At 35.5% G+C, this 22316-nt stretch overlaps 4 protein-coding genes across 10 annotated transcripts; 2 read left to right on the top strand and 2 right to left on the bottom strand.

Annotated features, from left to right (window-relative positions):
• Nucleotides 1–4182: 4182 nt before the first annotated feature.
• LOC105214828 (DNA-directed RNA polymerase I subunit RPA2) lies at nt 4183–8782 on the top strand. The gene is made up of 6 exons (XM_029042030.2): nt 4183–4369; nt 4423–5464; nt 5525–5982; nt 6042–6499; nt 6556–6963; nt 7025–8782. The coding sequence occupies exons 1-6, from the start codon at nt 4301–4303 to the stop codon at nt 7956–7958; spliced, it is 3369 nt and encodes a 1122-aa protein (XP_028897863.2). The 5' UTR covers nt 4183–4300; the 3' UTR covers nt 7959–8782.
• Nucleotides 8783–11050: 2268 nt separating this feature from the next.
• On the bottom strand, nt 11051–17970 carry LOC105214798 (AP-2 complex subunit alpha). Of its 4 annotated transcripts, none has more exons than XM_011188447.3 (11): nt 17859–17970; nt 15918–16308; nt 14644–14855; nt 14382–14575; nt 13656–14319; nt 13385–13572; nt 12696–13322; nt 12348–12621; nt 12003–12286; nt 11721–11925; nt 11051–11640 (listed from the first exon to the last, which is right to left on the bottom strand). In XM_011188447.3, exons 2-11 carry the CDS (start codon nt 15979–15981, stop codon nt 11563–11565), a joined length of 2790 nt encoding a protein of 929 aa, XP_011186749.1. In that variant the 5' UTR covers nt 15982–16308; nt 17859–17970; the 3' UTR covers nt 11051–11562. The 4 variants fall into 4 exon arrangements, with proteins under 4 accessions (XP_011186749.1, XP_011186751.1, XP_011186748.1 ...); XM_011188449.3 differs by lacking the exon at nt 17859–17970 and adding an exon at nt 17399–17852; XM_011188446.3 differs by lacking the exon at nt 17859–17970 and adding an exon at nt 17519–17852.
• A 349-nt stretch (nt 17971–18319) lies between these two features.
• LOC105214803 (F-box-like/WD repeat-containing protein ebi) lies at nt 18320–21215 on the top strand. Of its 3 annotated transcripts, none has more exons than XM_029042035.2 (4): nt 18320–18871; nt 18935–19369; nt 19451–20007; nt 20062–21215. In XM_029042035.2, exons 1-4 carry the CDS (start codon nt 18814–18816, stop codon nt 20905–20907), a joined length of 1896 nt encoding a protein of 631 aa, XP_028897868.1. In that variant the 5' UTR covers nt 18320–18813; the 3' UTR covers nt 20908–21215. The 3 variants fall into 3 exon arrangements, with proteins under 3 accessions (XP_028897868.1, XP_011186755.1, XP_011186756.1); XM_011188454.3 differs by having other exon boundaries at nt 18323–18871; nt 18935–19636; nt 19742–20007; XM_011188453.3 differs by having other exon boundaries at nt 18321–18871; nt 18935–20007.
• LOC105214802 (uncharacterized) lies at nt 20968–22206 on the bottom strand. 2 transcript variants are annotated; one of them, XM_011188452.3, is made up of 3 exons: nt 22086–22206; nt 21668–21971; nt 20968–21611 (listed from the first exon to the last, which is right to left on the bottom strand). In XM_011188452.3, exons 2-3 carry the CDS (start codon nt 21872–21874, stop codon nt 21399–21401), a joined length of 420 nt encoding a protein of 139 aa, XP_011186754.1. In that variant the 5' UTR covers nt 21875–21971; nt 22086–22206; the 3' UTR covers nt 20968–21398. The 2 variants fall into 2 exon arrangements, with proteins under 2 accessions (XP_011186754.1, XP_028897873.1); XM_029042040.2 differs by lacking the exon at nt 22086–22206 and having other exon boundaries at nt 21668–22079.
• Nucleotides 22207–22316: the final 110 nt, after the last annotated feature.

Genomic DNA, 22316 nt, shown 5'->3' with positions numbered 1-22316 from the left:
AACAGCGGCTACGCTGGCTAGGACATGTTGTTCGAATGGATGAAGGTGCTCCAGCTCTGAAAGTATTCGATGCAGTACCCGCTGGTGGAAGCAGAGGAAGAGGGAGACCTCCACTCCGATGGAAGGACCAGGTGGAGAGGGACCTGGCTTCGCTTGGAATAATCAATTGGCGCCAAACTGCCAGAAGGAGGGATACGTGGCGCGCTGTTTTGGACTCGGCTATAACCGCGTAAGCGGTGTCTACGCCAGTCAAGAAGAAGAAGACGTGGAATGCAGATGAGAAGACTAGAAGATTAGAAATTATAACAGTTTTCTAAAGAGCGTTCCTTTATTCGAAAACCTAACACACACATTTGAGAAAATAAATTAAACTCTCTGTCCCTGTTTAAAATCAAAAATATTAGTTTGGTAGTAATCTAGTACGTTTAGCTATTTTGTGTTCATTACAAAGACTCGTCGAATCATATAAAAACCCATAATCTTCTTCATTTGGATATAAAAATTAGAATATAAGTACCATACAGAGATTTTAGTTTAAAATTGTTGCTGTTCCCAGAAATGTAACAACAAAAAATCCGAGAGTTTCGTAATCTTAATAAATATTAATTTACCGTCCTTAAAAACAAATTGTTAAGTTGTTGTTATTTACCAGTCTATACTGGAGAGCGGTCTCGTACATGTCGTAGTTAACCTCTCGCTCTGAGCGAATATGTCAATTTTGTCTTCAGATTTCGGAATCGGACCCTTAATTAATAGGTGCCATATACTCTATGAACCTGGGCGACAGAAGTGTCATAATTGCATATCAGGAGCAGAAAATTATTAAACTCAATGAGTAATAAGCTCGCTTATTTCCGGTTTCATATTTTCTTTCACTGTTCATAAAATTTTGTCAACAGCTTAACATAAAATCAAAAAATCAGACAACTTCTCAATACCCCATGGTAGGATGTAACGCCAGGTTATAAAAATCGCTTAAGCAAACCAAAAAAAAAACCAGTGCAATATGTCCCTAAGTATCTTGTAGACAAACAATTGGGTGCATGCCACAGGTAAAGTGTGCAGCAATCCATCATTTTTCGGATGATGCAAAATACGAAACAATGCACCTTGGCTGTCAGAACAGCTGCTATGCATATGATGATTTCTTTTTTTGCTTTGTTTCTTTCTTCATTAATAATATAAGAATAGTGCATAATTTAGAAGCTTTACAAGCTTAATGTTGTTTGTAGGAATTCACGTTTTTATTGGTGGAGGGCGACAGTAATTTTTATTGAATGCGAGAGGGCTTTACTGAACAGAATTTCTCTTAAAGCTAGGGTTTCTTACAGCCATTTAGGCATATAATTTCGGAAAGTAATGATGGTTTTTATTTACGTTTATCCAAAATTTTCTTTAGGTTGATTTTTAAGAATTTCTAAACCTTGTTCTGCTTCAAAGTATTTTTTGCGAATAACTGTTACCAAACAGTTATTTAAAAAAAATTAGACAGTTTCTTTCGTTACCTTTTTGAAATGTGTTTTACAGAAGTATATTAGTTCATGACGTCATCGTATTTGTTTACATTTACCATGAAAGTTTGGCAGTTCGTTTAGTTTAAGATATAGCGAGTTGTTGGTCCGATCATGATACTGAAATTGACGGATAGTCAAACGTAATTAAGTTGGTTATCCCCACGAAAATTAACTTCGAAAGTTGGACCAATAGGCAACTACCCAACCATTACCAAAAATAATGTTTTCTGAGTTAGAGATACACTTCCAAATCAAGTAGAAATTACAAACCCGAAATGAACATTTTATTTTGTATAAGATTATATAGAAATTTCCAATTAATTGTAAATGAGTCAGCTGTTTCAAATGTCAACAAATGACTTGGCGAAATTACCCATTGTCCCCTAACAATTGTGATGCATCAAAACAAATTTCAGTTGCCAAAATAAACATAAACAATACATACATATATTAAATGATTTTTACTCTCATATATGCCTAAATTTACACAAATGTTTGTTTTTAATATTTAGACTTAGCGTCATCTCGAAATATAACATAATCGTCATCACCGCTACAGTGCAATTTTCTTTTGTCATTGAGTAATTTAATGAATCTTTGTTGATGTTTCTGTTGCACATTGTTGCCAAAGACATCATTTTCAATTTTATTAAGGTTCTACTATTCCTTCTTGAATGGACTCCAGCTCTGAAAGTGTTCGATGCAGTACCCGCCGGAGGAAGCCGATGAAGGGGAAGGCCTACACTGCGCTGGAGGGACCAGGTGAAGAGCGACCTGGTTACACTTGGAATCTCCAACTGGCGCCGAACTGCGAAGGAAAGAGAGGAGTGACGCGCTCTCATCGATTCGGCTATAACCGGCTAAACGGTTGAACGCCAATCACATACATCACATACTATTCCTTCTTGTGTAAATTTTTGTCTCTCCTAAAGGCAGTTATAGCTATTTAGTATAAATAAGAGCCAATCCGCTGTCATGATGAAGCACAATCAGCAGTTGAAATCTATTGTTTACCCTGCCCTTTGGTGTCGGGGGTATACTAGCTTGCTTCGACGACGGATACAAATCAAATAGGAAGATAGTTTACATGCCTTTACTTTCAAGAACTCTACCATTGAATTTACAAAGCTATACACATGTATGTAAGTATATTTTCGATTTTGCATTATTCAAAAACTATGAGCCCCCACAATTTGTCGCAGATAAACTTTGTTGAGTTCAGTGCACTTTGATTTTGCTTCGGCGTTCATATGCATATGTATACCATATAGACACAATATTTCATACCTCTGTATGTGCATTCTTAGCTGCTGGCGTTTGGCCTACGGTTCCTTTGTCTGCAACAAAGAAAATTGCGCACCAAAGAGTAGGTGCCATCAGCACGTGCAATTACAGACGCCTCAGAAAAGAATAATAACATAAATCAATATGCCTGTGTTTGTTTTTGTATAAATGGCGTATACATGTATGTAAAATTTAGAAAACTACGCTTCCAATAATATGCTTAAAGGTACGAAATATTATATGTTACTTCGCAGTAACCTTTATCTTCCTTAGAATATGTCAAGAGATAGTAACTCTCGTGTAGTGCAGCCTATTGTAGGCTTCATCCGAATCAAACATGTTTTTACTTTTAGGTTTGAATGGGCGGGGATTTTAAATTAGTCGATTTATATCAGTCGGTTTATGATGAACCGTGTCCAGATGCCCGAAAACGTGGCTACCATGGGGGATAAAGTGACAAAATTCCGCGATCTCCTATTGGCAATCTGCGGATTTAAGGTGAGCGAGATAGCTGACGTATTTGGCATCTCAAAGCACATGAAAAGGTCAAAGGGGAACAGTCACTGCAATCCAGACAAGTTTAGAGAACTGTTTGACTTTGTTAAGCGCAATCTGAAAGAGTCGTGTCGAATCCGTCAATATCCCAAGTATCCACTAATATAGATCAGAGACCAAGGAGCATTGAAAAAAAGACTTCACCTGTCGATCTTGCCCCGAAGAAAGCGAAGGCTATCCTTTTGATCAGGTAATAGCTACCGTTTCCTGGCTTCCACAAGGTATGATCTACATCGGCTCGCCGGAGTAGAAAAAACGATCTCTTTAATTTTTCCTAAATTACACTTTTTCCATTTTGAAAGAGTTACTTGCCTAGCAGAAATTTAAGTCGGACGCCAGAAAATTTAATTTTTTAAATTTAACGGTACCCACTATCATGGGAATTTATTTTAATGCCACCAGCTTATAGCTTCTTGCATAACTCTGGATTTACCGAAGATAACGAAATTTGATATTTGAAAGATTGAAGATTTGAAAAAATTAATAAAAAACGTTTACATAAATACCTATACTTCCCATTTACCTAAAAGTCTAAGTGGTTAGGATAATACTGTATTTTTATAGACATCCGGATTTATGTAACCGGAAGGGAGCGAAATTTATAGTCTCTGTTTAAACTTTGTTCAAAAATCATTGAATAATATTTTCTGACTATACTACCATTTTTCCAACAATATTATTTTATAATATTCATTAAAATATATAATTTTTTGTAAAATCTAAAATTATTAAATAAATGTAAGAAAACCGAATACAATTTATACTCGTTGTTGAAAAAACATATGTTTATGTGTATCCACCGCAATTGTGCATACTTCGCTGTCACAACACGTGCGAGCGAGCAACTATTTTGACATTTCTTTGATAACAATTTCGTTATTTGCACATTTGTATATAATTTAAACTTTAATTTTTGTGAAAATAGTATTTAAATAAAATACTTTAAAATGAAAATATACCCAGAATTAACGAATAGTCGACCCGACTTCAAAAAGTTTCCAGATAAACTAAACGAGGTATGTTGTTTTCCATTGTATTTTGTCACACTCGTAACAACTTTTCTTATTAGCATTTGGAAAATTTTGGAGCACCACATTTGAATTCCTTCAATGAAATGTTAACCGATGGTTTGGCGAATTGCGCAAAGTATATGACTCCAGTTAGCTTCAAAACACCAGCAGGCGAACAAATAGAGCTACGCATAGAAAGCATACAAATCGCACGCCCACAAGTGCCTATGACCGTAATAAATGTGAAGGATCGTTTGACCTACCCTACTGAGTCAAGACAATTACATACTTCATACATGGGAATGTGCACAGTGCGTGTGGGCTGGACTGTCAGCGGTTTGGAGAAAGCGCCGATAGATGTCGATCTCGGTGAAGTACCCATTATGCTTAAGTCCAATGCATGTAATCTCGGTTCACTCAAACCGAAGGAAATGGTTAAACACGGTGAACACGATACTGAATGGGGAGGAATATTTGTCATAAAAGGCAATGAGCGCATCATACGTATGCTGTTGATGAGTAGACGCAATTACCCAATCGCAGTGAAACGATCCACCTGGAAAGATCGTGGTGCAAATTTCAGTGAAATTGGCATAATGGTGCGCACAGTGCGCGAAGATGAGACATCATTTAACAATGTTTTACACTTTCTCAACAATGGCACCGCAAAACTGATGTTCTCGCAAATGAAAATGATGTCTTATATACCAATTTGTCTGATATTGCGCTGTTTGGTGGACTTTACTGATGAACAGATTTACCGCCACCTGGTACGTGGTTATGAGAAAGATCAGTATTATGTGTCATGTGTGCAGACTATGCTTAGAGATGTGCACGGCGAGGGCTTGCACACGCATAAAGATTGTAAATCATATTTGGGAAAGATTTTCCGTACCAAATTCCCAGAAGTGCCAGAATGGAAAGCCGATACAGATGTCACTGACTTCATACTAAATGAAAGAATACTCATACACTTGGAAACCCATCGTGAAAAGTTCGATATGTTAGTATTTATGGTGCAAAAATTGTTTCAATGTGCGCAGGGAAACTACAAAATTGAAAATGTTGATTCGGTAATGATGCAGGAAGTGCTGCTTTCTGGTAAGACTTTATTATATTTCCAGAATTACATGAAAATATTTACGTTTCTATATATTTTAGGTCATTTGTATCAGAAATTTTTAGGTGATCGTATCGAGCTGTGGCTGCAATATGCCAAGAAATACTTACTCAAACGCTTAGAAGCACCAGACGCACTTATAACACCAACAGTGCTTACAAATTCTTTACGTAGTGCAGGCGGCGTTTCGCACGCTATGGAATCCTTCCTCGCCACAGGCAATGCGCCTTCACGTTCTGGCTTGGGTCTGATGCAGAATTCTGGTTTAGTCGTGATGGCCGAAAATATCAATCGCATACGCTACATGTCACATTTTCGTGCAGTACATCGTGGTTCGTACTTCACTACAATGCGTACAACCGAAGCACGTCAATTGCTGCCGGATGCTTGGGGTTACATTTGTCCCGTACACACGCCTGATGGTGCGCCATGTGGTTTGCTCAATCACTTGACTGTGTCGTGTCGCATATCGCAAATACCTAAAAAGGAATTAGTAAAGGTTTGTAAATGATATTAAAAAGCAACAACAACATTCACTAAAATTTTGGATTTTTATAGGCTATACCAAAATATCTAATAGAAATGGGCATGATTCCTTTGGATTCAGAAGTATACGATACAAATGCCAAGTTGTTTGTCGTCTTCCTGGAAGGCAAACTATTAGGGCACATACGTCAAGCAGATGCAGAGAAAATAGTGAATAGACTACGTTTGTTAAAAATTGAAGGACACTTGCCGGAAATGATGGAAATTGCGTTCATACCATATAAAGCTAAAGGCCAATTTCCCGGACTATTTCTTTTTGTTGGACCAGCACGCCTAATGCGGCCAGTGAAGAATTTAGCGCTTGGAAAGATTGAGTACATAGGCTCATTGGAGCAAGTATACATGGATATTGCTATTGATTTGAAAGAATTTTACCCCGGTTTCACGACACACATGGAATTGTCGAAGACAGAATTTCTTAGTAACCTAGCCAACCTGATACCCATGCCGGACTACAATCAATCGCCAAGGTATGTTTTAAAATAAAATGCCAATCAATTTTTACTAAAATTAAATAATTTTGCAGAAACATGTATCAGTGTCAGATGGGTAAACAAACTATGGGCACACCATGCCTTAACTGGCCCAAGCAGGCGGCTAACAAATTGTATCGTCTGCAAACGCCAACAACACCGCTCTTCCGTCCCGTACATCACGACAATGTACAGCTCGATGACTTCGCTATGGGCACCAACGCCATCGTGGCCGTTATTTCTTACACCGGCTATGATATGGAGGATGCCATGATAATAAACAAGTCGGCGCATGAGCGTGGCTTCGCTTACGGCAGCATATATAAGTCGAAATTCATCGAATTGGATGGCACGAGCTATTTTGCGCGCAGTCCGCATATGCCAGAATTGAATAAGATGTTGGACAACGATGGCTTGCCACATGCTGGCACCAGACTATGGCATGGTTGTCCTTTCTACTGGTAGGTTACAAAGAAATATGTGCTTTTATACAATTAATTAATAAATATTTCCAAATTCTAGTTACTTTGACGCCGACACCTCAACATATAAAGTGAAAAAATTAGACGAAAAGGAAGATTGCGTTGTGGATAGCGTACGCTATTGCGGCAGCTTTAAGCCAAACGCACGCCGCATGGTATGCATCACGCTGCGCATACCACGTCCACCCACAATTGGTGACAAATTCGCTTCACGTGCTGGTCAAAAAGGCATTTGTTCGCAGCGTTATCCAGCCGAAGATTTGCCCTTCAGTGAAACGGGCCTCATACCAGATATTGTCTTCAATCCCCACGGTTTCCCCTCACGTATGACAATAGCTATGATGATCGAAACGATGGCAGGCAAAAGCGCCGCCTTACATGGACTCGTACACGATGCAACACCGTTCCGCTTCTCGGAGAAACACACCGCCATCGATTATTTCGGACGTTTACTGGAGGCAGGCGGTTACAATTACTACGGCACAGAACGTCTTTACTCCGGCGTAGATGGACGCGAAATGACAGCAGACATATTCTTTGGTGTGGTTCACTATCAGCGACTACGTCACATGGTGTTCGACAAGTGGCAGGTGCGTTCCACCGGTCCCGTCGATGCCATAACACAACAGCCCATTAAGGGTCGCAAACGTGGCGGTGGTGTACGTTTCGGTGAGATGGAACGTGATGCTTTGATATCACATGGCGCCGCCTTCCTGCTACAAGATCGTCTCTTCCACAACTCCGATAAGACGCATACACTGGTGTGCAGCAAATGCGGCAGTATATTAGCGCCACTGAAGAAGATTATTAAGCGCACAGAAACTGGCAAAATGCAATCGATGCCAGACACTTGTCGCTTGTGCGGTGATGGCGCCGCTGTGGGACACATTGAAATACCATTCTCATTCAAATATTTGGTCACCGAGTTGAGTTCGGTGAACATAAATGCGAGATTTAAGTTGATGACTATTTAATGTGTAATGACTATGTATGAAAATGTGTGTGTTGTAATAAAGAATAAAATTTCTTAAATTTATATAATAACATTTCTGGTGTTTTAATAAAATTATCGCTTATAGAAATGCGAATCATTTTAACCTCCACAAGAGGGTTTGAGATGGTTTGTTTGAGCAAAAAAGAAGAAACCCAAAAAAATAACAAGTGAAAAACCGAAAATATTAGCAGCTGAAATAAGTCGCTAGTTCAGTTTTAGTCATTTAACATCAATCGCAATTAGATTAAAATTTCTTAAATAAAAAGACACACATTTTTCTTTTTTTTTTTTGTATATTCCTGGTTTGTATTTTTATTAAATTTATATATGTGTTTAAATATACAATAATATAGAATTATTTTATTACGATAATTCATAAACTGTTTCGAATATGTTTTATTTATAGGTGTGGAGTTTAACTTTATTGTTTTTGTTTTCTAAGTTAGTTCAACATTCAATTTTGTTTTTTGCCAAATCATATGCAATTTTGCTCACCAGCAATTGCTATTTATTTATTTTTGTTGTTTTGTAAGTAATGCATATTTATTTAATACAAATTAGATATTCAAAAACTTATCCGCTCAGTGTATTCATATTTGTAATATAAATACATACATGAATTCTCTATACATACATATATAATATTGTGGTAGGTGTTTTTAGGTGTGTTTAACTGTACATAACATGCTGCTGCTGCAATTAAATTAAATTTTAACTTTTCAAAACTCCCATTACACTATGAGCTGAGTAATTACTAGTCATAATGCATTTAAAGTGTGTGTGTACTTAAAGCGTAGTCATATAGTACAGAACAAATTCCATATTTCCTAGGAAAAAATGTATGGGAATAATTCTACATATGCATACATATATAGTTCATGATATTTCCACAAGACAAGAGGAAAAGGTGTCATGTAGTTGATTGGTTGACTGATAGCTCAGATTGTAACGTGGATGTAATATGTTTATATGAAAATTAACAATACTATATATTAACATAATAGTATGATTATTGGCGGTATTTAGATTCTATATATAAGTATGTAAATATAACGCGTGGACTGCAGTTGTTTTCACTTAAGGTTTTATAAACTTTATTTAATTGTAATATTCGTTTTGTCGGTTGGCATAATGCTTTTTAACGCCGTAGCTTAACTAACTTTATTCATTATAGACCATTTGACAAATACTACATTTAATACTATTATGGTGTACACAAGTTTTGGTATTTTTCGTATTTCTATTGAAAATTAAAATTACTATTTAGTTGTAATATCATTGTTTTTACTAATGTTAAACGCTTAAATTATTACAATGTTAATTTTTGCACAAATCAAAAAATGATAAACAAAAACAGCTGATCGAATTGCAAATGTAAATATTAACACTGAGAGCTGTCAAAATGGTGTAATGAAAATATGGTGTATTAAATATATTTCATTTAAATATAAAATAAAAAAGTTTAAAACTTTGCCATTACAAAAACAAAAATAGTAAGAAATACGTTAAATAGCACTACTTGTGTACACCGTATATTATATAATTTGCATCTAACGACAATATCAAATCGCTCATAATCCAAATCGATGGCTTCAACATTTATGCATAAAAAATATATTGCTAAAAAATAAACGAAAATCGAACGGTTCATAAACTTACAACTATTTATCATTATGAAAACGTAATGAGTACAAAAAACAGTAGAATAATTCTTTCATTAGGTTGTATCGATTTGGACATTGAACGTGCATAGTACATTTAATGCTTGAAAATAATATAAAATAGAAAAATAAAAATATACATAAATATATTGTAATATCATCGTACCGTTAGCGGCGCATTATGACTGTTTTATAAATATGTTTTGCCACTAGGTGAGTTGAATGCATGAGTTTATACAAAATATGAGCGTTATGCGATTAAGTAATTCAATTTTTTCGAACTCCATTAAAACATTTATTCAAGTATCAATTAACAATTAAAAATTAGTTTTTTTGGAATGATTTTTAGTAAATTTAGCAGAAATTTTAAATAAATTACATTTTTTTGTATTTCATTGCAGATAATATTCAAAAAATTAAAGCTGTCGGACACTTAACGTTATTATAACTTAGTCAACTGTTTTTCGAGCCATAAAAAATACGGTGCTATGCTAGTTAGACAACAGTAATTAACAGTTAAAATTTGTTACACAATAATCGCTTAATCGCACAACATAATTTACTTTAATACTATTTAATTTTTTTGTTTCAGCAAATCCATGGTTTTCAACACGTTTGTGAGATTATTTATCTAGTATGAGATTATTTAAATTCATTTAAATTCCTTTACATCAATGCATGCATATACTTGCGCTACTGCAGTAGTTACTGAAGTTTATAATGATATAACGATAACAAAAGTTTTGTCAGATATCTATATATTTATATATATATATATATATATATATATATATTACAACAAAACCCCCTTTTTAACTATGCATATTAAGTATTATGAACTCATATTTTTTAAACGTATGTACAGTATATGTTTTGCGCCTTTTTAATGAAAGCTAAATCGATGAATAGAGTTGTATACACGTTTTCGTACTAAACGTAATTGTATGCTTTTCAATTTCATTGAATATTTCTGCGCACGAAGTGTACTCGACAAATGCTGTTGCGCCCCCCACTTGAGTTTAAAGGGATAAACTTTTACATTTATTATTATACTTTGTTTTTGTTCTTGTTTTGAAAGTATTGCTATTTTTTCGTGTTTTTTCTTTATACATTTCATTTACTACGGATTATTATTGTTTTCCTTCAAATATAATATATTTTAAGCAAACAAATGTGTTGTGTATGTAAAAATAATAAATTACATATTTATTCGCCATTTAGGTTGCTTTGTTCAACAATTTTCGGTTTCAACTTAAAATAATATACTTGCATTGTTTTATATCTGAGCGATTTCCATGAATTTTCAATATTACATTTTATGTTTATATTTTAATTCTTAACGAACAAACATTGCGATTATTTATTATTATTAGTTTTGTGAAATTGTGTGTATTTATTTTAAGTAGTGTTGTCAGCATGAATGGTAAACAAACATTTAACTGTCAATCATTCAATTGTGGATCTGGCGTTATTTAAACGTAGTTTTAACGATCCGCGAATTTTCGTAACACTTTCACACGCACACACGTACACATGGAAAACGAATTACTTTTTTGTAATCAAAAAAACTGTTCACACAATTTGTTATGCTAATGTTGGTTTGCAAAAGCTATACAATTGTTCATACATTGGAAATTTTTTGTTTTTTATATACGCTTTTTATGTATATATATTGATAAAAAGTGTTGCCTTTAGATTTGTGAATTGTGCTAAATAGGAGATAATAGTTTATTTCTTATAATTTTCGTTATGCCATTTTGTATCTCTGTCTGTACTTTGCTTAATAATCATAATAACCGCAGCCTATGCAAGCGCTCAAGTAGTGTCTTAATCAGTTAAGATTGTTTTTTGTTTTTGTTTTTATTATTGAATATTTACTTTTTAGCCTACGCATAGAAGGTCGTTCATATTTTTCAGTTTGCTTTAAAATTGATCTGAGAGTAGATCACATACTTCGCGGGTGACGGTTTCTTTGCTGGCGCGTATAGTAAGACGAAACATCTGAAATTTTAATGAAAAAAAATAAAATAATATATGCATTTACATTCAAATTCGTAAAACAATAAAAACACTAGACAAACCTGCGCTTGCTTATTCGGCTCCAGTCGCAACAGACAGCCCACCTGTTGCGTTTGTGTGTGTATAATGCCCGCACACACCATATTATCGGGATTAGGATCCACATTTTCCAATAATTGCATGCCGAAACCCATGAGCTTATTACGCGCACCCGGCAGATCCAATGGCTGCTGTGCCTTGAAGACCTTTTGTGCTCTTTGTTGTTCGCTACAACAACATAGATATGTATAATATTACAAATAATCATGCAACTGATAATTTTTTGAAAAAGTAACGCTACTTACCCGCCTAAATTTTTCCAACGTGCGAAAAATGACTCGCCATTCATTTCCGTGGGTTCAAAAAATTTATTCAAAGTCAGCGGCAACTTTATGCTGAATTTCTGTGGCACATTATTATAGCGGAAATTCACCTCGATTGTGGGTGCATCCGCGTAGTCCTCAATGCATTCAGCGGTGAGTAGTTGCTGAATTTGTGCGCCAGCTTCCAGTGTGGGATCGACGGGTTTCACTTGTACATTAAGTTTCAATGCTTCATCTGCGCTCCATTGTAGTACTGGCATGAAATTCTAAAATATTTTCAACACATTAGTTTATTAGACAAGCTGATGTTGAGTATGATTAACCAACCGTCAAAGGTATTTGTGTCTTATTGCCATAAAATAAACCTAAACGCCCCAGGTTTTGACGAAATTCGCTCTTCACACCGATTTGCAGCATTTCGTTTTCAAAAAGTACACCGTTATTCTTGAAAAGGAACTTCTTGGTGTTGTAAGTCGCCGCATTGTTATTGCCATAGATATCGCCCAGTACATCGATTAAAGTGCCACTGCCGCCAGTGTTATTCATACCAGCTGGCGGTGTGCTCAAACCCAACAAGTCTGCATTGGCATTGCTATTTACTCTGTATTAACATATAATTTGAATGAAATAATATAAAACTGTAGAGAAATGTAAACAATTATATTTTATACATACTTGTGATTTACGATTACATTATTCTGCGCCAAAGCATTTGGTGCTGGACTCTTTGATTCGCGTATCTCATTTTCGGGCACACGGCCAGGTTTCTTCTTCTTCAAAACGGCCAAAATCGAACTTTCACGCTCGGGGAACGAGGGCATCTCCTCCAGCACCGTTGCCAAGACATCCGTCGATGCCACAATACTTAGTTGCAAGTATTCACTTGCACGCTGTTGCAACTCAGCATCGGCTGAGCGTAAATTACTATGTTGGCGGAACACTTCCTGTATGTTGGTGCGTATCTCAGGGAATAGATTGATGAATTTAATATAGGTGGATAGCAACAATGCGCGTGTCATCGGTGAGCAAAGATGATATTTCGAGTGTAACAATTTGAATTGTACGAGCGGTGCGGAGCGTGAGTCACCGGCGATCAGATTGCCAAATTCGCCTAAAATATAACCGCCTACTTTAACCATATTCTCATGACAAGCGGGCGCTTGCAGCGCCTCAAAAACAGTTTTGGCTGCATAGCCTTGCACTTCTTCGCGATTAATCACGATCTGTATGACACGATACCACACTTCCTCGGAAACGTAATCGCCAGCAATACGTATAAGATTGAGTATGACATCCACATACCTACGCAAAGGAGTTAATACAGTTTATATATATTTTTTTTCAAAGCAAAATATAATTTTTACCAAGTGTAATCAGTAGCGTATTTCTCAGCCAATATAGCCACTTTAAGCACCATTTCTTCGCGTATGGAATAGTCAGCTGTCTCCAAGTAGTTGAGCATTTCTTGCACGATTTCCTCAGCATTGCCGCGATCGCACATCGCATACAATAAATCGACGGCCATTTGTCGTACCGAAACGTCTTTTTCCATCTGTGTGTGTGTGTGCATGAAAGAGAAATACAAAAATAAAAATATTAATGTTTGCTTGCAACTAAACGCCTGGGGCTACTTACCTTCATCGATAATATGACCACCTCCTGATGTTTCTTCACTTCCTCGTGCGAGAACTCCGAAGTAGCCAAATGGCACATCGACTCCAATGCCAAATAACGCAAGTTCGTCTCGCGGTTACTCAAAAACTGCCCCAACTGATTGCAGGCGCGCACCAACAAATTCGGCTCGCTGTCACTATGGATAATTAAGTTAATAGCCTCGAACAACACAGCGTTCTTGGCATTCGAATGTTGCACTTTTTTACTCTTCGGCGGCTCTTGCGCCTTATTCAAGATAGTCTCCAGCGTCTCATTTAAACGTGCACGCATACCGGGCTCCTCAGTAACCGGATTGTAGTTTTGCAGCAAACGCAACAATTTCACTGACAACCATGGCGCCGGCACAAAATAATATGTGTAATCTTGTAAATCTGTATAACTGGCTGTAACGATGCGTGAGAGGCGCGAAACGGCTAGATTTACGCAACCTTTATACTCCTCGGGATTGCGCTTAACCAGCGCATCAATCAATGAAGTGGCCGCAGTTACCACGCCCATATGTGGATCGCTGAGCAAGTGTATGATACGTGAAGTCCATTCGCCGCCTGGTATTATATCGGGACTGGAGCGGAACAGACGTAGTAAACAAAGCGCCGCCGATTGTTTGACAACATCCATTGTGTCGCTGTAGTGCATAAATAAATATTAATAATATTACAAACAATATACATAGATGCAGCTACTCACCCAGATACCAATAATTTTGGTACCTCATTCGAGAAAGATTCTGCCATATCACGACTGCCGATATTAGCAATACACTGCAGTGCCAAGTTCACATGCACAGGATTACGCGATTGCAAGTCATTTTTGATCGACTGTATGATCAAGCGTATTAAATCGCTATTGGTGTTCACCAAGACCGAAATAAATAGGTAGCCCTGGAAAAAAATTATATAATTATTTTTACTTATATGGCGTGAATTAAAAATTAAATGATAATACTTACAATTTGTTTTTCGGAATATTTGTTTGAAGAGAGTAAATTGACCGCCTCCATGTGGCCAAAGTCGATGTCATGTCCCAGCAGAAATATGAACAATAGCTTACACACATACTTTTTCTTCTGATAGCCATCGAGCGTCTTGTCACCTTTGAATTTGCTACGTATATTGGCGAGCTCCTTATTGATGCGCTTCACTTCGGCCTCTTTACTTTTGCCTAAAAACACAATGATTTAATGATTAATATAAATTAAGTGCAATACATTTTTTGGTTTTTTTAAGTTAAAACTTGTCCACAAATTATAACAAATTCTATAGCTTAAAAAGCGAAACTCACCGCTAATAACAAAAGTATTTATTATTAATTTCAATTAAAATTTTCACAATTAATTTTGAAGTAACGCTCCTTAATATTACGAATGCAACCCTAAGATTTTCTACTCAATATTACACTAAATAATTTCAATTAAAATTTTCACAATGAATTATGTTTTACAAACAATATTATGATGTAAATCTGAGATTTTTTTATTATATACTAAAATGTTGCTGTTATTATATAGACAAATTTTATGCGTTCACTATAACTTTAACTGCACGAATTCGAATCAAAGTAAAATAACTTTTCTGTGGCACACCAATTGAACCATTCACTGAAATATATGTATATGTATGTACACTGCAGTCAAATAATGTATATATTTATTGTTCGTTTCTTGTTTACACTGTGTAAATGCGATGAACATTCATCTGTTGAATTGCTACTATCATTCAATTAACATGCGTCCTCTGCATTGCGATATGCAAAACAATTCTTAAAAACTTGTGGCGCCAAGCAGTACCAGTCACTTACTGTGGTCACACACAAAATTCACGCCAACAAACACAACAATAAAGCGTATGTACAATTGTTTACCTACGGGAAATTGCTGTGCACTGTATCACGATATATAATTTCTCTTGAACGTTTACAATAATATTTAAAAATACGCCTATAAAGCACAAGTGCCACTGTAAATCAGTGATACGAAAATTAAGGCGGAAAATGTCGCTGACCAGCAATTCTTGCTTGCAACGCTTCATTGTACAATTGAGTAGTGTATTTTTACGCCCCTATGATACGAACACCATTTAAATTAAATAATTTTGTTTGTATGCACACATGTATATGTACGCATGTGAATACATGTTATTATCACAAAAAGCAATGCCCGCATATTTCGCTTTAAACATATAACAATTATTAGTATTAATTATCCATGAATTGCGGAATACTTACAGTTTCTTATATCCGATATAAAAACCGCCAAACCTCTCATACCGTCCCCCCGCACAGGTGCCATTGTGGTTAATTTATTAATTTTCGCTGATTTACTGCAAATCCGCTGCGACAAGAAACCTTTGCTTTTAGGTTGAACAACAATATTCCGTAAATTTTGGTGATGCTGCAGAGGCTGATGCTTAAAGTTTACGCTGAATGAGAACAAATATTTTTAAAATACGGCGAAACCTTCGTATTGGAGTATTTGTGCCGATGAGCTTGCTGACAAACGCAGAGACGACAGCAGCAATCAAGGCAGATAAGATGCCCACCGAGTTGCTGTAGTTTGACTTTACTAGCGACTGACTGATTAACAAAGCAGTGATTTGCTGTGCGTTGAAATCGGTCCCTACGGAGAAATGAGAGAACAAAAATAAAGATAAATAAAGCACAGTTGATTTAATAGTTATATTATAAGTTAATTCATTATTTTACTAATCTAAAATTTAACGGAAATATGTTTTCTTTTATAAATGAACATAAGTTTGTATATATGTATATATATATACATATATATATATATATATATGGAGAGGACAGAGTCGCTTATTGACCTTATAATCACAAACATACACTTTCATACGTATATATTTGATAAACAAACAAAAAAACGAGAACCAAAAAAAGAACTCTGTGCAATTCTTTGCCAAAAAATACATAAAACATTTCAATTCTGCGCTTTAAATAAATTGTACAATTGTAATATATATACATATATTTTTAGTACAAATGTACATATGTTTACTTAATGTTAAGTAAGTGTTTACTTACAATGACAACACTATAATGCACTTAAATGATTGTGTTAATAAAAATATTATTTTGTTATCATTTTTAAGCATTTTATTATTTGATTACAAATCGTTTGGGTGTATTATTATAATTTTATCGATTTAGTGGTCATTTTGTATTTCACATATGTTTTATAAATTTAATTCTATTGATCAATTATTACTAAAATTTTTAGAAATAAGGAACAAAGTAATGAATGATGCATATTTTTTCTGGCCGGTTGACGGTTTACAAAATGCATTTACATGCATCTATTATGTCTGGTGAAATTCAAACTATATATGTATATTTAAATGTTTCATGTGTAATTTAAAAATATATATAATTAACACATATTGCAATCACTGTTTTCTAATTGCTAATCTAAGATCTCAATACAAACAATAAAAGTAATGTGACGTTGGCACAGTTTGATATACCTTTACTGTCAGACATACTTATATACACATCTACCTACAAGCATAAAGAATGCAAGTTGAAAATTCTTTTACAATTCAGTCAAAAATAATTAGCCGGCTTTTTAACAAAACACATTTTAATAACTGATAGATATTTTCTCATTTCATTAAGCTAATACAAAAAATTTTTGGTTAATTACACCAATTTTCTACTTTATATAGCAATTGCTATTAAATCGTTTTACTAACACGACTCTATCGACTTTTAGCTGAACGCCCCTAACTGCATTAAGCGATGACGAAGGCGAAAAAGTTGTAACAAAATCAACTTTAACGAATGCACACTTTTATTTAATTGGTACGGCTTACTTTTGATTTAATACTTCCAACTGGCGACCGCAATGTTAACAAATACGTCTTGATTTAAGATTTATAGAAGATTACAGCATCGAAAGGGTAGACACCGATCGCGACTTCGACACGACGGCTTCTTAAACAATAATTTCAATTTCTTTCTGCGACTCTAGCGTATTCGGTCAAAATGGGCGTAGCAAACCACTCTTCTTATAGCTTATGTATTCGTATACAATTGTTTAATTAATTCACTTTAAACGCCATTAATTATTGAGCTAATTTGTTTAACAAAATTTCTTCATACAATACAATACAGCACTAGTGAAAATGAAAATTTTTATTGATTTTTCCTTACGTTGACTTTTTACACAGTTTTCTCTGATTTTCGCTTTTCCTCAGCAGTGCTGCCCATTATACGATATTTGCCACTTCTTGATAAAAGATAACGAGTCACAATAGACCGGCACCTACAACATATAGAGATGCCCATTTATTTTAAATTTGCTTTTTTTCTTTTTAACAAAGTTTATTGGAAGAACACAAATATGCATCATTAAATTTAATTGCAAAAACATTAATTAATGAGGTAGTAAATACTATTTTTTCTATCCTTTTATTAATGTTACGGTTATTAAGCAAATGGTAGATACAGGTCTCTGTTGGATATTGCTATTATGTGACGTCTATTACTTAACATATTCACAGCTAACTTCGCTATATAACCCGGACGTTACACGAGACAGAAAATTGCTTTCAAGTTGCCACACACAGTTTTTTACTAATACACTCTCACTTTCCGAACTTGAAATAAATGACGAATAAAGTTGAAATAAGTGAATTACTCCCTTTTACGAAATTGTATACAAACAATGCATTTTATGGAACTTGAATCTTCCGACGTATCTACAGATTGATTTAAAGATAATGACTTATTTATCCATTTTGGCGATAAATGGAAGCAGTTTCCTTGACGACGGCTAACAATAATTGAATATCAAGTTGCCTGCAGCCTACGTCATGGCTTTCAATTTATGCCAATTTTGACAAGTAATTCGTGTGATCAACTTGAAAGCAAGTTCTTTCCCGTGTAACGGCAGCGTAACATAAAATCTCAATAACACGTCAAACATTGATTATTTTCAGCAAATATATTTTTGAATTATGCATAAGCCTAATTAAATGTCTTGAAAATTCACACAAAAATATATACATAATTTGTGCAAAGCGTATAATAAAGGGGAGAAAAGAAAGAACATTAATCCAAGGATTTTGAAGTGTAATCAGACAGTGAAGTGAAGTGAAGCCAAAAAATGAGCTTTTCCAGCGATGAGGTGAACTTTTTAGTTTATAGATACCTGCAGGAATCAGGTAAAATAACTTGCGTTAGTTAAATAATTTCACTGTATTAATAAACATTATACAATTTAATAGGTTTTGTACATTCGGCTTTTGTTTTTGGCGTAGAGTCTCATATTTCACAGAGTAATATAAATGGCGCTTTGGTACCACCGGCTGCGCTGCTCACCATTCTACAAAAAGGCCTAATGTATACAGAGGTAGAATGGAGCGTTGGAGAGGATGGTGAAGCTGGACGTCCAGTTGAGGGATTAAGTTTAATTGATGCCGTTATGCCCGAAGTAAAACCACCCAAACCAGCAGCTGTAAAATCAGAGCCTGGCAAAGCTAATGTGGAGAGCAGCAATGCAGCTGCATCGTCGACAACAACGGGCGGTGTCGTAAAATCGGAAGTAAAAGCAGAGAGCAATGCTACAGGAGCTGCAACATCTAACGAGCAAAGTGCTGGAGGAGCTTCGTCCACATCTGCTGATTCTAATGAAACTGATGGCAATGCCAATTCCGCTTCAGGTAATAATACAACATCTGGCGCCCCATCCGTTGGAAGTGCTAATTCTACAGCTGGCACAACTAGTGACACTTCTTCAACAGGGAATAAAAAGGCCAACCCCTCCGAAGGAACACCGGTTAGCTCGTTAGCTACAGATGATCTTACAACAAACCCGAGTGTCAATAATGGCAATAATGCTGGCGCTAATCCAAATGTAAATGAACCAACAACAACCACAAATGCGGCAGTAACTGGCTCAACAACAGGAACAAATATCTCAAGCACAGGTACTACTACTGCTGCTACTGGCAGTGCAGCTAATAATTGCCCTGCTCCAGGCAATTCTGAAATTTTGGCACAAATGCAAATCAGTAATACTACTTCAACATCAGGCACAGAACCAATGGATATCGATCAAAGTATTGAAATACCTGCATCGAAGGCAACTGTACTACGTGGACACGAGAGCGAAGTATTCATCTGCGCCTGGAATCCCAGCAGAGATCTTCTCGCCAGTGGATCTGGTGATAGCACAGCACGCATATGGGATATGTCTGATGCAACCAGTAGCCCCAATCAATTGGTTTTACGTCACTGCATACAAAAGGGAGGTGCCGAAGTGCCCAGCAACAAAGATGTTACTTCGTTAGATTGGAATGTAAGTAAAATTAACGTTTAGAGATATATAACTACACATATAAAATATTTCTAGTGTGATGGCACTCTACTAGCTACAGGCAGTTATGATGGTTATGCACGCATTTGGAAAACTGATGGTCGCTTGGCATCAACTCTGGGCCAACATAAGGGTCCAATATTTGCATTAAAATGGAATAAACGTGGTAATTATATACTCTCTGCTGGAGTGGATAAGACCACTATAATATGGGATGCTTCGACTGGGCAATGTAACCAACAATTTTCGTTCCACAATGCACCCGCACTCGATGTCGATTGGCAAACGAACGTCTCATTCGCTTCGTGCAGTACTGATCAACGTATTCATGTGTGCCGTCTTGGCTCAGATATACCCATTAAAACATTCAAGGGTCACACTAATGAGGTGAACGCTATAAAGTGGTGCCCACAGGGTCATTTGCTCGCCTCCTGCTCGGACGATATGACATTGAAAATTTGGAGTATGAAACAAGACAAATGCTGTCATGATTTACAAGCTCATAACAAGGAAATCTACACAATTAAATGGTCGCCCACTGGACCGGGTACACAAAATCCCAACACGAATCTAATACTTGCTTCTGCATCATTTGACTCCACTGTACGTTTATGGGATGTTGAGCGTGGCACATGCATACACACGCTTACAAAACATACAGAGCCGGTGTATTCTGTAGCATTTAGTCCAGACGGTAAATATTTGGCGTCGGGAAGTTTCGATAAATGTGTACATATTTGGAGTACTCAATCCGGGCAGTTAGTACACAGTTACAAGGGCACAGGCGGTATATTTGAAGTTTGTTGGAACTCTAAGGGTACTAAAGTGGGTGCCAGCGCTTCGGATGGTAGCGTTTTTGTGTTGGATTTAAGAAAAATCTAGAAAATAGTTTAACTATTCTCAGATAAATGAGCAATTATTATAAGAAGAAAGCATTTGAACATTTTATATTAAAAAAACAATTAAGCATGAAAAGCAAAATATTAGTTTTAAGCATTAAACATATATGTATTTGGTTTTATAGAGATTTCAAAGTACAATATTTAGTATATTTCTATAATTTTGTAAGATACTATATACGAAACCCAAAATATGTGCAGTTGGAGTTTTCTTCAGAACTACCAGTTGAAACTATTTTAATTTTGGTTTACGCTGTAACGGCTTCGCTCAATAAAAATTTGCAATTATCAGCTCATTGTTTTTCATTTTTCTGAGGATTCTCAATTCAATGTTTTATAAGCATACACATACTTAAAAAAATATACGCTTTAATTTGTTATACAAATTGAATTTGTGTACTAAATTTATTTTTATTTATATATTAATTGTATATAAACATTTATTTTTTGTGGTTAAACGAATATTTTACTATACTATAAAGCTTGTTTATCCAGAATACCTGCTATTTCTTTAAGCACATCTCCGTCAGTTTCCCTCAATCCAAGCGTTATTAAAATTTCAGTTTTACATTGGCTTAGCTTAGTTCTGTTAATTAAAAACTGTATACCGGCGCGCACCTCCACTTTGTCAACACCCAATAAGCATTTCATAGTCACCGGCACCGATGTGTGTAGCTCGGACATATTCTAAAATTTGTGGGAATTATAAAGTACATTTGTTTCATTGAAAATGTCTGTCTTACCAACGGTGAGATGCGTTTCTCGAGTTCATCGTTGGCATCAAATTGGACCGTGTATAAATTTGGGAGACCACCATACTGTGTAACTAGCACCACACACTTGTTGGCAAAACGATGTATAACGAATTTCGTTAAATGCTCCTTAACTTTGCAGTTAAATTGTGACTGGAAACCAATTTGCTGTTGTGTGACCGCATTTAATACCTCCATTTCGTATTTGTTTGCTATGATTCCGCAAAATTGCTTTTGTTATGAAGCTCAAATGACATTGGACAGCAAGTTGCTGTCAAAAATTTAAGTTTTAGCGCTATTTGGAAACATATGACATATAATTAGTATCCAAATATTTAGGTGTACTTTTTTATTGATATAAATTTCGTGCAATTTATTTATATATATTATCTATAAACTTTTAATTTACATGTCAATAATCATACGTAAGTGTTGTTTATTTTGGGCAAAAACAACATTCAAAATGTAAGCGTAGCATAACATTACAAAGATCTGCGAACGCATTTAAAAGTGTGGCAATGCGACTTTTACAACTATGCTTGTAATTTTGTGAAATAATTAAATAGTTAAATGATTATGTATAAAGTTCTTTTTTTCAAAATTCCGTGAAAATTAAAACAAAAATGTTTTAATAATTGTT

This window comes from Zeugodacus cucurbitae, chromosome 3 (genome assembly GCF_028554725.1).
Source record: "Zeugodacus cucurbitae isolate PBARC_wt_2022May chromosome 3, idZeuCucr1.2, whole genome shotgun sequence".
NCBI classification, from domain to species: Eukaryota; Metazoa; Arthropoda; class Insecta; order Diptera; family Tephritidae; genus Zeugodacus; species Zeugodacus cucurbitae.
This window is presented reverse-complemented; position numbering and strand designations above follow the sequence as displayed.